This window comes from Miniopterus schreibersii (genome assembly GCF_964146895.1).
Source record: "Miniopterus schreibersii genome assembly, chromosome: 11".
Taxonomy (NCBI): Eukaryota; Metazoa; Chordata; class Mammalia; order Chiroptera; family Miniopteridae; genus Miniopterus; species Miniopterus schreibersii.
The window spans coordinates 52,240,663-52,254,975 of record NC_138111.1 but is presented as its reverse complement, the minus strand read 5'-3'; the positions used below and the strand labels follow the sequence as shown (position 1 = coordinate 52,254,975).

The window sequence follows — 14,313 nt, the reverse complement described above, 5'->3', positions numbered from 1 at the left end:
TGTTCTTTTAAGCCCTCTCAGCCATACTAAGGACAAATTGAAAATTACTTTAATCTCTCCAAATTTTCAGCCATTGCTCCTTTTTACCACTGGGGTATATTATCTTTAAAACTTAAAATATTTGTATCTCTAATAAACCACTAATACTCTAACAGGGGTGGGCAAAAGTAGGTTTATAGTTGTTTGTATGGTTATGATTATTATAATAGCTTTATTAACTGAAAAGTATGTCACAGTGCACTTAGGTGTAGTTTCATAAATGCTCCAATTGCCAGCCATCATTATTTACATATTCTTGTAGTCTACTTGCTATATTCAAGCACTCTGGCACAGAATTCTTTTTTTAATGTTTTTATTCATTTCAGAGAGAGGGAAGGAGAACTAGAAACATCAATGATGAGAAAGTCATTGATCGGCTGCCTCCTGCACGCCCCCACTGTGGATTGAGCCGAAACCCTGGCATGTGCCCTGACTGGGAATCAAACCGTGACCTCCGGGTTCATAGGTTGATGTTCAACCTCTGAGCCACACCAGCTGGGCAGGCACAGAGTTCTTTATTGCCATCAATAAACCTACTTTTGCCCACCCCTGTATATCATTTGTAATCTTGATATGTGAGATTTACATTTGAAGGGAAAGCTGGTAGTCACAGTTTTTTTTTTTCCTGTGAATGTTAGCTACAGAAGTCAAGATTCCAAAACCAAGAGGCAGACCCAAAATGGTAAAACAGACCTGTCCTTCAGAAAGTGACATGTGAGTTCATTTTTAATGTATAAATAGTTATATAATAAATTAGATATTTGACTTTAAGCAAAACTCTCTGCATTTTTACCAGTTTTATAGGATATTTGTTCTATTTTTCTAAAAATTATGAGGAAAACTGTTGTAGTTTTTCATTACATAAAAATTAAAAACTGATACAAAGATAGATAATGCAGGATAAAGTCTGTAATAGGGGATTTGGGCAAAATGGTATGTTTAAGGAAATTTTAGACAAAGTGTTTTTGAAGGAATTTGCAATGTATATGAAGACAAAGAGGACAAGACTTTTTGTACCTATTGTGTTTAAAGATTTTAGCAATAATCATGCCTCGGATAAACCTCATTGGCTACGATACTGCCACTGCGCAAAGCTAGGATTTTATAGAGAATGCTCAAGTGAGTAATATATCACTTAAGAATAGATTTTCAATGTTTTGAATGAATTTTAGTTATAGAAGACTGGAGAGTTGGGACTTTTCAACCAAAATATATTTAAGGTGTTTCATTTTAATGCTAAGCTGTTATTCTCAAAAATAGTGGCACAAAATTACAACATAGTTTTAACTACTGTAGTGAAATTAAGTTAGGTACATATGCAGGTGAGTTTTTGTTTTAAAACATACCAAAACTCATTCATCCCCACCCTTAGATCTGTGTACAAAATCTAGCTTTTCATGATCAACATAAGGCCTTGCTCTGGAGACTTAGGAACTGAAAACACAAGTTATCTGCTCCCCTCTCTCCTTTAGACACCCATGTAGATCTGTGATAGGGAACCACAATAAATACTCCCATTTGGAAAGGAAAGGTTTTAAGAGGTACACAGCATTGTTCGTAGGAAATCTGAAATTATGCTGGGAACATACTGTGAGATCCCCCTATTTTAGATATAAGAAATGTTCCCTTGATTAGGCCCCCTTTTCCCCTGAGAGTATCTTCCTAGTCAATTTCTCTCCATGGCTTTTTGACTGATTCCCCTGAGAGTTCTGTGTTTTTTTTTTGTTTTTGTTTTTTTTTCCTCATTATTCTGAGTTGCATCTGAAATGGTCATTGGAGAATGTTACCCTCCTTTCCAGTTGAGAACTTCTGTCTGCTTTCAGACTATGAGAAATTAGGGGCCCAGGGTTCCTTTTTAGATCTCAATTACTTTATTTTGATGTAGGCTGGTGTCATTTTTAATAGTTATACTTTGTTAGTGTGTATGTCTTTGTTGCATTCTAGTCAGTTTTATGTGCAGTGCGGTCTCCCTCAAGACTTCCCAGACATGCTTATCTCTTTATACTTTAATTACAGGCACTTTGAGTTTAAAGGTTTTCCTGAGAACCCATACCTTGCTTTCTTTTTCCTAAAACCATTTGTCCACCTGAAGGATTAAGGTAGCCAAATTTGCTTTTTTTTTTTTTTTTTAATGTCTTTATTGATTTCAGAGAGGAAAGGAGAGGGAGAGAGAGATAGAAACATCAATGATGAGAGTCATGATCGGCTGCCTCCACGCCCCCGACTAGGGATCGAGCCCACAACCCGGGCATGTGCCCTGATTGGGAATCAAACCCCGATCGCCTGGATCCTAGGTCGACGCTCAACCACTGAGCCACGTCTGGCCGGGCTTCAAATTTGAATTCTTAAGGAAAGGCTGGCAGCTTATCTTTGATTGCATCTTTGACCGAGTCTTTGAATTTGAAAATCTTTTACAGGATGGAGGTGACTTTCAACACTGAAATGCATGGAATTTTTAAGTTCTCCTTCGTCTTCCTATTTTTTTGAATTCATTTATTTCCTGAAGTACCCTATTGATTTTATCTTGGTAACAACACAAGATCCCAGCATTCTATCTTGAAACCTCTTTACCCAAAGCCAGAAGTGCACTGAATATATTTTCTTACCAGTTTTACCCATTGTATAATAATATATTAGAGTTCAGTTTCCCAGCCTCAAAGCCAGGTCACATATTTTACGTTTTGGTAACATAAAGCAGTGATCATTACATTTATGGGAATTCTCTGCTCTGATACTGTTCATAAAACCTTGAAATAATCTATTTCTTACGGTTTTATGATACACTTCTAATCCTTTTTTCTTTAAAAACAGCTGTAGGTATTCCACTGCATGTTAAGATTCCTAGGATCCATCCCATTTACAGATACTCCCTTTTCTGGTTAATCCTCATCTGAGGATGTTTTTCGCAGTGATTTTTAAGAGAGAGTGGAAGAGACATGAAAATGCTTTTTATATTTTACTCTTTCCATCTCAATGAAATTGATTATTATCAAAATATTCACATTCGTGGAAATACTGAAGTTAAATAACTTTATTTCATGCTTTTTCTTCCAATGATTAAAAGGAAGAAATCCATTTGACATTTGAAAATAAGCATACCTAATGATAGTTCTGTGACAAAAATTTCTAAAGAGAGAGTAATTTTTTTCTTTTCCAATTTACTAATCTCAAGGGTTCAAGGAAGCAGCTGTCTGGTAGGTTATTGGGCTAATTATTGACCTTTTGCATCATCATTTTTTTCATCTGTCAAATGGGATGGGTTGCACTAGATGATCTGAGGTCCCTTCCAGCTTTTAGATTCATTGATGTAATTGTGTAATGTGAAAATTTCAATAAAATTCCTTAAACAGTAAAAAGGTTTGTCTTTAAACAGCTCACCCACACTTCAAGTTGTATTTCTTTGTACTTTAGTTGAATATCTATATATACATACACACCATAAATTTTGTGGTTAGCGTTGGTATCATTTGATTCTTCTAGAACCTGTTAGACCATACTCATCTTTTTCTGTTGTTCTAATTAGCATAAATACCATCCAATGGTATGTTAGGATTATTGAGCAATTTCAGTAGTTTGACTTGTTTTAGTGATGTCTGTGAAATCCAGTGCTGATGGGAATGCTGATATTGCTAGGGATAGGGAGTTCAGCACTGTTTGATATTACACTTAACTGGCCATATAGTTTTTATGTTTAAGTGGGGAGCCTTTTACCTTGCAGAGACTACTTTTAATTCTAAAACGACCGTATTTGATCATATGCAACTCAGTTCTGCAACTGTATTTTCCCCAGTGTGTCTACTTTTTAAACATATATTAAGTTCAAAAGATCTAGGTATCTCACCCATCTTACACACTGCTATATCCCCAGAGTCAAGAAAATGGTAACTCGGCAAGTAAGATAATACTTGATTTTTATTTTTTTTTTCAGTGAATGAGTCACATTATAAAAAATTTATATTAAAAAAAAGGGGGGGGGGCAGGGCTCACTTTTCTGTTACCCCAATGCCACTATAATTTTTGTATCTTTTTCCTTTTGGGATTGGATGAGAGACTTTCCAGTAAATTTTGCTTACAAATATTTTAAATGTTTTTAAATGAAAAGTATAGGTTATTGTTTTCTAAAATACTGATTGGACTGGGAGAATTTGGTTGAATGATGAGTATTAATGATACATAAAAGTTCATTTTCCACTGTTGAATTCTCTAAAATAGGGTAACTGAAGAAGACAAAAGTAAGAAAAAGGGGCAAGAGGAAAAACAACCTAAAAAGCAGCTTAAAAAGGATGAAGAGGGCCAGAAGGAAGAAGATAAGCCAAGAAAAGAGCCAGACAAAAAAGAGGGGAAGAAAGAAGTTGAATCTAAAAGGAAAAATTTGGCTAAAACAGGGGTTACATCAACCTCTGATTCTGAAGATGAAGGAGATGATCAAGAAGGTGAAAAGGTAGAATATTTTAACTGTCAAATGCTGGTTTTTAGTTTAATATACAGCTCTTATTAAACTCAGTATCTTTGAGAAGGCCTATAAATGTGATTAAAAGTTAAACTGAATTTCTTTACCTTTCTGAATAAACTTGAATTAGCTGCAAGCGTATTTTAAACTTAATAATTTATTGTACATTCTAAATTTATCTTACCTTTTCAACATTATGATATGGATATTGTGTTATAAACTTCTTTTAAAATTAAATTTAGCAGGCTGACATTGGTTAATAGGATCGTGTAGATTTCAGGTATACATTTCTAAGATACATGATCTGTCTAATAACCCCACGTATGTAGAAGAGCTAGGAAAGTAGAGTTTAAGCCAAATGGGCTGTAATCAGTGAAGGCAGATGTAAAGGTGTACATTTATATATAGATTTATCAGTAGTACTTTTATTTGGGTGTCATAGTTGCTTAGGAATTTCATTAAGCTATGCATCCTTTTCTGTGTATAGTTTTGGAGGTCTGTAGACCCAGGTTGTATAGATCTTCTATTTTCATATGATTAATACTTTAGAAGCCAAGAATTTCAAATTGGATAGGTTGAACAGTGTAGTTGTCAGCAGGTACTGAAGTCAAAATCAATGTAGAGGCAAATAGCTTGACATACACACTTGATTTTGAGCAAAGGACATCACTCTTATAGCAGTGCAGAAAATAGATTTTAATTCCCAAAATCATCAAGGAAAAGTTAAATTTAGCAACAACATATGTAATTCTGAGATTAAATCCATCCTACTTATCAAAACAGAAGAGAAAAGGTGGAAGAAACTTTCAGACTGCTCATAGAAGGAATATGCTGAAAGGCCAGCATGAGAAAGAAGCAGCAGATAGAAAACGCAAGCAAGAGGAACAAATGGAAACGGAGCAGTAAGTATCTTTTTTATTCTAAATTTTTATTTCTTTCTAAAGCTAGCATGACATTTTTAAACAATAGAGTCTCATTTTCCAGACCGTAAGAAGCCTTTTAAAGAAATACCTTTTCCCATGTCATAGGAAAACATCTTCAGTATATGATGACAATCATGTTTCAGGCTCCCTCTTCTCTGAGTAAGAGGATGAAGTTCACTGAGGGTAATCACCCTGTGAATTATTTTTAATTTAAACTCAAAGTGCAAATAAGAACTGTTAGTGGCTTTGTAGAAAATGCCTTCATCCTCTATTTTATAATGTTAAATACAGAAAGAGTGGAATGAAAAAATATCCTTGTCATACCACCAGCAAGCCTCCCTCAAAAGACCAGCAAAAATAACAGAAGCACAATTTGAAACCCAAAAGCCAGTAAAAGTAAATCTAAAGGCTGACCGGGTTTGCATTAGACGTAATATAAATCAAGTTCAAAGCTGATTTCTCTTGAAGTTTCCATCCTTGAAGATAAACTATATCCTTAACACAGGGAATTCCCCCCCTTTAATTTTATTCTATGAAATAATTTTATTGGAAGGAAAATAGCAATGGCAATGATAATTAGGCTTCATGTGTTACATTTGTTTTCCTAGTTATCGTTAGACTGTCACTTCTGAGTTCTTTCTCTGAAAAACATTTCTTTGGCATTATTCTGACAACTTTTTTTTAACGAGGTGATTTTAAAAACATGCTCTAGGTCACTAAGACAGACAGTGATAAGCAGTGAACTTCTTTAAAGTACTCTTAAACAATTTTGTACCTTTTCTTTATACATTTGTAAGCCAAGTTTTTCTTTACAAGTATAGCATTTGACTATTTGCTTTCTTAGTTTTGAGGCTACATAAGCAGTTTCAGCTGCTTGAGGGAGTAATAAAAACTGATGTAAAGCTCAGAAGTGTTACTCCCTCTTACCTGTTAGACTAGACTTTGACCATTTCTGTTAATATTAGTTATTTTTTTCTTCCTGTCTTTTTCAATCTTTTCACTGAGAAGTTGTTGCATTGTTTGTTTTTAACTTTATTGTGCTCTCCAAATTAAGGTACAGAATTAGCCATTCCTTAGTAAAAAATCTAGCCCAATCCTTCCTTAATAATCCAAAGTTATCTTTGTGTTTCAGTTTCTTTTTGAATGTCCTCCGAATGTAACTTTCTCAAATTCTAATATTTGTGTTTTCTTTCCTTCTCCTGTTATTACAAAACTTTGTACTTGGACAGTTTTGCTCTGTAAAGCATTTCAGATGCAGCTTGTGTGAAATGCATTATGCAAAATAAAGTTTATTGTATTGTATTCCCAGCCAAACAACATGTAATCTACAGTAATAAAAAATATATCTCATTTTGGGCTCAAAGCATTAATCCAGTTACTGAAAAGAAAATACAAGTGGAGCAAACAAGAGATGAAGATCTTGAGACAGACTCATTGGACTGAATTTCCCCCTCCCCCCCTTTGATGGAAGAATGTTCCAGATTCTAAATTGAGGACTTCATTAATGGCATTAATACTGTGTTATGATTGTTAAATTTCCTGTAAGGTACACACTACATACTAAGGTTGGCAAAAGTTTTTTTCCAAGCTTAAAATGAAGCTTTGTGTATGAAAATTAGAATAAGCTGAAAAGATGGTGGTTGTACATTATTTCATTTAGAAAATATAAAAATTAATTTTGTTTTGAAGTTAGGTGTTAAACTGGATTAGCTATTATACCCCAGATAATGGGGCAGTTGTGCCCTTCCCTTGACATTCCTTTGTTGTTTAATTCTTTAGAATCTTAATTGTTTTTTAATCCTGAGAGATTAAACATAGCCTTGTTAAGAACATAAAAATGAAACTGTAACCAAAATTTTAAAATAAAGTTTTTTTTAAAAAAAATAACCCTGATTTTTAGACATTTTTTGTTCTTGTCTATTTTAATTGGTTTATAATAAGGCTCAAACTCCAAGCCAAGGTACTAGAAATTAATAATTATTGATTTTTAAATGGTTATTTACAGTAACATGGTACCTTTTCATTTGTGAAATATGTAAATGTTAGTGAATATCATCTAAACTTGATATATTGGCAAAAACATCTTTATAAAATAGTACTATCTTTAAAACAGCCTATTAATGTGGAAATGAACTTCAAACCCCTGAAATTACCCTATGGAGATGTGGGAACAACTAAATCAGTCTTATGACTTGTTACTTTTTAAAGTAAGTGTGATGTGGAATTTATGAAACAATTATAGACATTCTCTTCTCATTACGGCCTGTTTGTCCATTGGCCCTGATACTGGTCTTGTAACAATACACAATTTATTGTCGGAAAAAAATTTCACCATGGCGACTATTGAAATTTTATTTGTGATGCCAAATTAAACATTAGATTGTTTTTACAAGTTTTGAGTTTTGCTTATATTTATAGTAATTAATGCTGTGGCATTGTGGAGTTCTAAGAATTAGTTACTTGTGATCTAGGCTATTGATTTACTATCTTAAAGGGAAAAAAATTTAACTTTTACATAAGGGATTGTGAGCATTTGGTATGCAGTCACAAAGTTCCAATGTTTTCAAATATCTGTGTTAACATTTGATAGGCAGAATAAAGATGAAGGAAAGAAGCCAGAAGTTAAGAAAGTGGAGAAGAAGCGAGGTTAGTTATTTCACTTTCTATGATGTATCAAGTTACAATAGGAAGTTACACAATTTTTTATATGTAGGTTTTGAAATGTCATTTCATGTTCTTAAGTCCTACAAATAAATTTTTTCAAATCCCTGATGGATTCTGTATACATTGCACTGTACTGTAAGTATAATCCGGTGAACTTGCTTAGGAGTCCCGTTTATTATTTTAAAGCACATTGTCTGATTAAGTCAAATTTTTGTAACATTGCCAAAAGCTAGATATTTTTCCATTAAATATGAAAAGGTGAAGCAGGTGTTTATTAGGAGTCTATTGGGTGCAGACTGCTTATTTTAGAAATACGAAGTTATGGTGATTTTTCCCTTATATAATGAATGTTCCTTTCCCAAACCAAATACTAAAAATGGCAGGACAACTTCTTAGTGATGTAGGCAGATTACTAAGAACATTTTAAAAAAATTTAAATCTTTCCATTATACTTTGTTATACAGAAATACTGGTTTTGGGAAAACTATTTACTGTTTCACATTTTAATTTATAGAAACATCAATGGATTCTCGACTTCAAAGGATACATGCTGAAATAAAAAATTCACTCAAAATTGATAATCTTGTAAGTGTTTACCTCATTTAAAAATACAGTGCTGCTTTTGTAGCTTCGTATTTTCTCATGATTTTATAAGTATATAAACTTAAGATAAAAGGGACTATCACTGGTTATTTTGTACTGCCTTGCTATTTGAAATTGTAAAAGTAATCTTTAAAAATAGACTATAATGGTTGTGGTAATTAACAGTTATAAAATTACTGTTTTGTGAAGGATGTGGACAGATGTATTGAGGCTTTGGATGAACTCGCTTCACTTCAGGTCACAATGCAGCAAGCTCAGAAACACACAGAGATGATTACAACACTAAAAAAAGTAAGTGATCTTAAGTCATGCAGATTTTTTAAATTTCCTCAAAACCACTTCATTAAAAAGTAACATTTAAAAGTCAAGTAGGAAAATAATTTGAATGTGTATTTTGTTTTCCCAGATACGGCGATTCAAAGTGAGTCAGATTATCATGGAAAAGTCTACAATGTTGTATAACAAGTTTAAGAATATGTTTTTGGTTGGTGAAGGAGATTCTGTAATCACACAAGTGCTGAATAAATCCCTTGCCGAACAAAGACAGCATGAGGAAGCAAATAAAACCAAAGATCAAGGGAAGAAAGGGCCAAACAAAAAGTTAGAAAAGGAACAAACAGGTATGTATGTGGCAATAATAAATTCTTTGTTGGGACTGGTTTTAATAAAATGGCTTTGATAAGTATCATTAATACCTTATCTACATTAAATTACAAAAAGGTCTCTTCTGCCCCTAGCAAAATATAGTGACATACTCAACTTTAGATTCTGTTTTTCAAGTTTAAATTAGTAGTAAATACTAGTGTTGACTATTAGAGATGACTCTTGAACAATGTGGGCATTAGGGGGGCTGACCCCCTTTGCTCTCAGATCTACATAGAACTTTTGACTGCTGACTGGAAGCCTTAACGATAACAGTCAACTAACATAAAATGTGTATATGTAGTATATACCATCTTATAATAAAGTAAGCTGAAGGAAAGAAAATGTTGTTAAAACAGAAAATATATTTACAGCTATTTATTGAAACACTGCAGTTCAAACCCATGTTGTTCAAAGATCAGCACTAGTAGTTATTCCCTTCACTGAAATTAGGAAAAATTTCTTTCCTACACAAAAGTAGAGAAATGAACTTCCCATCACCGAACTTCAGCAGCTATCAATAAGTGACCATTGCTGTCGTATACCCCCATCAAGTTTTTCTGTGACACTCCTGAAGATTATTTTAAAGCAAATTCCAGATAATGCAATTTGAACCATAAATATTTTAGGATGTTAACTGTGATGGACTTCTTAAAACAGAATCAGTACCATTTACCAGTTCCTGCAATTCCGTGTTATTAAACATCTTAGCAGCAGCTGCTTAATGTAGAAACCAGCATTCAAACGGAGTTGGATTTTTTTTACACAATTTATTAGGGAATGTTATATAGGTGTCCTCAGAGATTTGTTAATAAGATTTACATGGAAGCCCTTACTGTTTACTTAGTAATAGGACACAAAATAATTAGGAAGTACTATTTTTGACATTTTTTTGTTCTAAAACACCAATATGATGTATGAGATTTTACTGTGCTTCACATTTTTTTCCTGAGAAATAGAATGAAGCATAACCCTCCAAAGAGCTGTACCACTCTGTTCCTGATAACAGTGACAAATAGAATAATCAGATAAATGATCTACTTCCTGTTCCCATAAATATGTGTAGCAACCCTGCTTCTTACTGTGTGACTCAGCTACCCTAAGGATTACAGATAAAATACATTAAGTATTAGAATTTTCAGGCCATGTTTTAATTTTTATTTTGATCTTTAGAGGACATCTTAAAGTATTAGGAACGTAACGGTTTTTTCCATTGGAATCCTTCTAAAGGTTCAAAGACTCTAAATGGAGGATCTGACACTCAAGACAGTAATCAACCACAACATAATGGAGATAGCAATGAAGAAAGCAAAGATGAGGCCAGCAGTAAGAAAAAGTGAGGACATGTTTTAATGGGTCGTAATGTGTGTGTTTAATTTTTAAATCACGTTGTTCCAAGGTTATTTGTATAGGAGATTATATTTTGATCATTCAGTTCCTGGATTGAGGAAACAAGATGTAAATCAAAAAGGCAAAATCATAAAAAACTATTTACAGTGAATTTGCCACTGTATACAAGGGAATAAATAGCTAGGCAAGAATCCAGTTTTTAAAAAATATTCTTTCTTGGACTAATTTCACTAACTATACCTTTAATAATGACTTATTATGTTCATACTTGATTTGTGACAGGGTAATAAATTAGATCTAGAATCTCACTATTTTGTATTATGATACCCACTCTAGATAAGGAACCAGTGACTCAAGTCTTGCTTTGTTCCACTGTGTATCAGGACTAGGAGTCAAGCATCCCTTCTAATTCTGAAATTCAGGGAAACCTGTCCGTGTGTGTGTATCATCCCCTCTTTTCATTAAGGATGGTAATATGCTAGTATCATAAGCAGAACATTTTCACGTTCTTTCGAGAATTCATTTTAAAGCTGGAAAGGGCCTGGGCCATGATCCTTCCCTGAGATATTATGCTTGATCTGAATATTTTTGGGAAGATAGAACATGGTAAAATAATAGTTTTAACCAAAAATAGTAACTCTAAATCTTTGGTAATTTTTTTTAAAATCCCCTAATCCTAGTTGTCGCACCTTTTTTCCCCACTTTCTTTAGGCCATCCAGTGAAGAGAGAGAGACTGAAATATCTCTGAAGGATTCTACGCTAGATAACTAGGTTGACATACCTGGAATATAAAGAACATTTGAGAAGTTTGTAATGGTTTTCATTAGAAATATTTAGACTGCTGAAAGTTTTAAATTTTTATAAGCATAGGTTTTGATGTGTAAAACTTGTTTTAGGGAGAAAAATCCCTTTATCTTTGTTTAAAAGTAATTAAACATTGCTTAATTGTACTTGTGCAGTATTAACAGCCACATTATACAGTAAATGTGAGGGAAAATTCACTTACGAAATATTGAACTGCTTTTCAAGACATTGGTTTTAGCATATTTTCAATTTGTGTGTGTATGTTAATGTGTAATGGATAGTAGAAAAAAGTTAAATTTTTGAAACTGCTACTTGTATAAAACCTTTCCTCTTTTCCCAGATACTGTGGGTTTTGTGCATAGTTTTTACAAATCTTGGATTTACCAGACTGTCTTTTCACTGTTTGTGGTTTTTGTAGAAGTTATACATTTTTATGGTAGATAAAATGTTAGTACTATATAATTACTCCCTTCTACCTAAAATTAATCTGTCTACATTGTGCTACATTATCCTGCTGCTTTGTAACAATGTGTGGTCTGTATGCCTTTTTGTATGACAACTAGATATCCAACTGACAATTCCACAAGGTACAAAAGTCATGTTAACTTTAGAAGGTAATTTAATTTTGTGGTTCAGAATTCAGCAAAGTCACATGACCTTCCTACAGGGAGCAGAGTGGGTGTATATAGGAATGAATCTGACTGTAGGGTTCAGCCATCTAAGAGCCTTTACAGGTACTGGTAGCTGAAACTGAAAACTAAATGATAAAAGTTTATTTTTGAGACATTTCTGAATTTTTTAAAAAGTCACACTCATTAAGAAAGTCACTAAGGAGTATTTTTTTAATTGGAAAACAATCCATGATGCTTATGCAGTAAATAAAAGTAGGTAATATATAAGGAAACTAACCTATTTGAAAACATGGCTATAACAGAAGGGAATTACATGTGACAGGACTGCAAAAAAGTGGAAACATTAGTTGCTCTGAGGCAGTAGACAAAATAAAGGAGTGGTTTTTTGATAGTCTATACATTCACTTATATGGACTAAATCAGGGTGAACCAATAACCCAAAAGATTTAAGGCTAACTTTTAACAAATAGTATTTCTAAGATCATTTGATGAGGTCAGTTGGTGTTTTTCAGTAGCTAAAAGACACTGTTTTGAAACTATGAAAACGGGGAGAAGAAGGCTTTTAATACTTAAGTGTTTGCATGTGGCACACATTACATGTTTTGACCGCTCGGATAATTTTGTTTTCATCAATTGATGAAAAGTTAAATTATTTCAGTAGTTGGAATTTTAATTTCAAGAGGTCTTACAATGGAACCTAGATCCCAGTGTTTTGAGGGAACTCTTGCTATTATATCTGTTTGATCCTTAGTACAATTAAAATTTGGACAGATTATTCTAGTTAAGCCATAAGTGTCAACATGTAAACTTGTTTTGATTAAAAAAATTTTTTATCAAACTGTACTAGTAAATTACTTCTTTACTATTTACAAAAATGTGTTGGAATTCTGGGTTTGTTTCCAAGGGAATAATATCTTAGTTAACTTATCATAGAGATTGTGTTTGGTGAGACAGGGAAACCAATAAGCTCAAAATGACAAAAATAAAGCAAATGTTATTTTTGGTTCACCCCTTTTTTTCTGTGACCTAACAGATCGACGTAGCTTACCAAGAATGACAGAATCTTCCATTTCCCTTGCTCTATCTAACCAGTTCTGATTTATATGGTGTTAAAACACAGGTGCCTTCTCTCTCTCAATCCTCATTTCAGAAATTTTTCTGTCAACGATTCACAAATTCTCAGAACTCTTAAGAAAAAGTCATACAAGTAATAACTTTCAGGAGCATTGGCTCAATTTAAATTCTGTACTTGGTCAAAACTCCACAATTGGACAAGTCACTTAGAAGATAATTTAAATGAGAACGCTAGACCTCCCCACCCCACATCCACTTTTTGGTATGTTTTTGGATAATGTTTTAACAGAGTAAGTTCTGCATGACTCAGCAGAATCAATTGTTGGTTTTTTCGGTTGCTTTGGAAAAATTTCAGAAGTGCCATCTGAATCAGATGTTATGTGTGTAAACAGCTTGACTGGAATCCCTTCAGCCTTATACTATTATGTCACATGGTTTCAAATAGTAGGATACTAAAATTGATCGCAGTGTACCCACACACTTACCTGGTTGAAGATGCCAGGTCAAGATGAGGTGGCCTACACAAGAGCAAAGGCTTTTACAGGGCTTCCAAGGCTTCTTCACTAACAATTTTGTCCCACTGGTCAGAGAAAGGATGATCTATTGGAAATAGCAAATCCAGAATTACACCTTAAAAAGACCTACTACATAGGCAGAAATGTGTTCAAATTTGTGTTGCATAATTCTCCAGCCTTAGAGGCGATAAAGACATTGTGAGGTGATGGGGAGAACAGTCGAATTATCCTGAAGCCTGAAAAAGATGTTTAAGGAAATGGGCATTGCTTTTCTAGACAGTGATTTTGTGTATGATTCTATCCACTATTATATATAAATCTAACTCATTTCTAAATACAGAGAATGTTGGTTAATTCAAGTTCATGACACTTTCATGTTTTCATTAGATAAAATATTTAACTTCAGTTATGTTGTGTTTAATATTGAAATTTCCACCTGCAAAATCCCTGACACAGGTATGTTTTATCCCTGTTTGAAAGGTGGGAGACCTGTGTAATACATTGGCAAACTCTGGGAGTAACCTGGTTAGGTTAGCGTTTTAGATTTTACCAGGAAATGGTAATAGATACCTAAGCCTTTGTAACGTTGGTGAAAAAACCTTAAGAACCAGCAGGA

At 33.5% G+C, this 14,313-nt stretch overlaps 1 protein-coding gene across 6 annotated transcripts in view; it reads left to right on the top strand.

Moving 5' to 3' along the window:
- The window catches only part of PSIP1 (PC4 and SRSF1 interacting protein 1), a 56,039-nt gene extending 41,937 nt beyond the window's left edge, over positions 1-14,102 (top strand). For 2 of the 6 annotated variants that reach the window (XM_081151619.1, XM_081151618.1), the window contains exons 8-16: positions 678-753; positions 4,252-4,480; positions 5,273-5,391; positions 8,003-8,058; positions 8,591-8,661; positions 8,869-8,970; positions 9,086-9,299; positions 10,552-10,657; positions 11,383-14,102. In XM_081151619.1, the coding sequence (XP_081007745.1) occupies positions 678-753; positions 4,252-4,480; positions 5,273-5,391; positions 8,003-8,058; positions 8,591-8,661; positions 8,869-8,970; positions 9,086-9,299; positions 10,552-10,657; positions 11,383-11,443 (1,034 nt within the window). In that variant the 3' untranslated portion in view covers positions 11,444-14,102. Of the gene's footprint in view, positions 1-677; positions 754-4,251; positions 4,481-5,272; positions 5,392-6,641; positions 7,300-8,002; positions 8,059-8,590; positions 8,662-8,868; positions 8,971-9,085; positions 9,300-10,551; positions 10,658-11,382 lie in introns of those variants that run through there. The other 4 variants (XM_081151623.1, XM_081151622.1, XM_081151620.1 and 1 more) reach the window with 3 other exon arrangements.
- Positions 14,103-14,313: the final 211 nt, after the last annotated feature.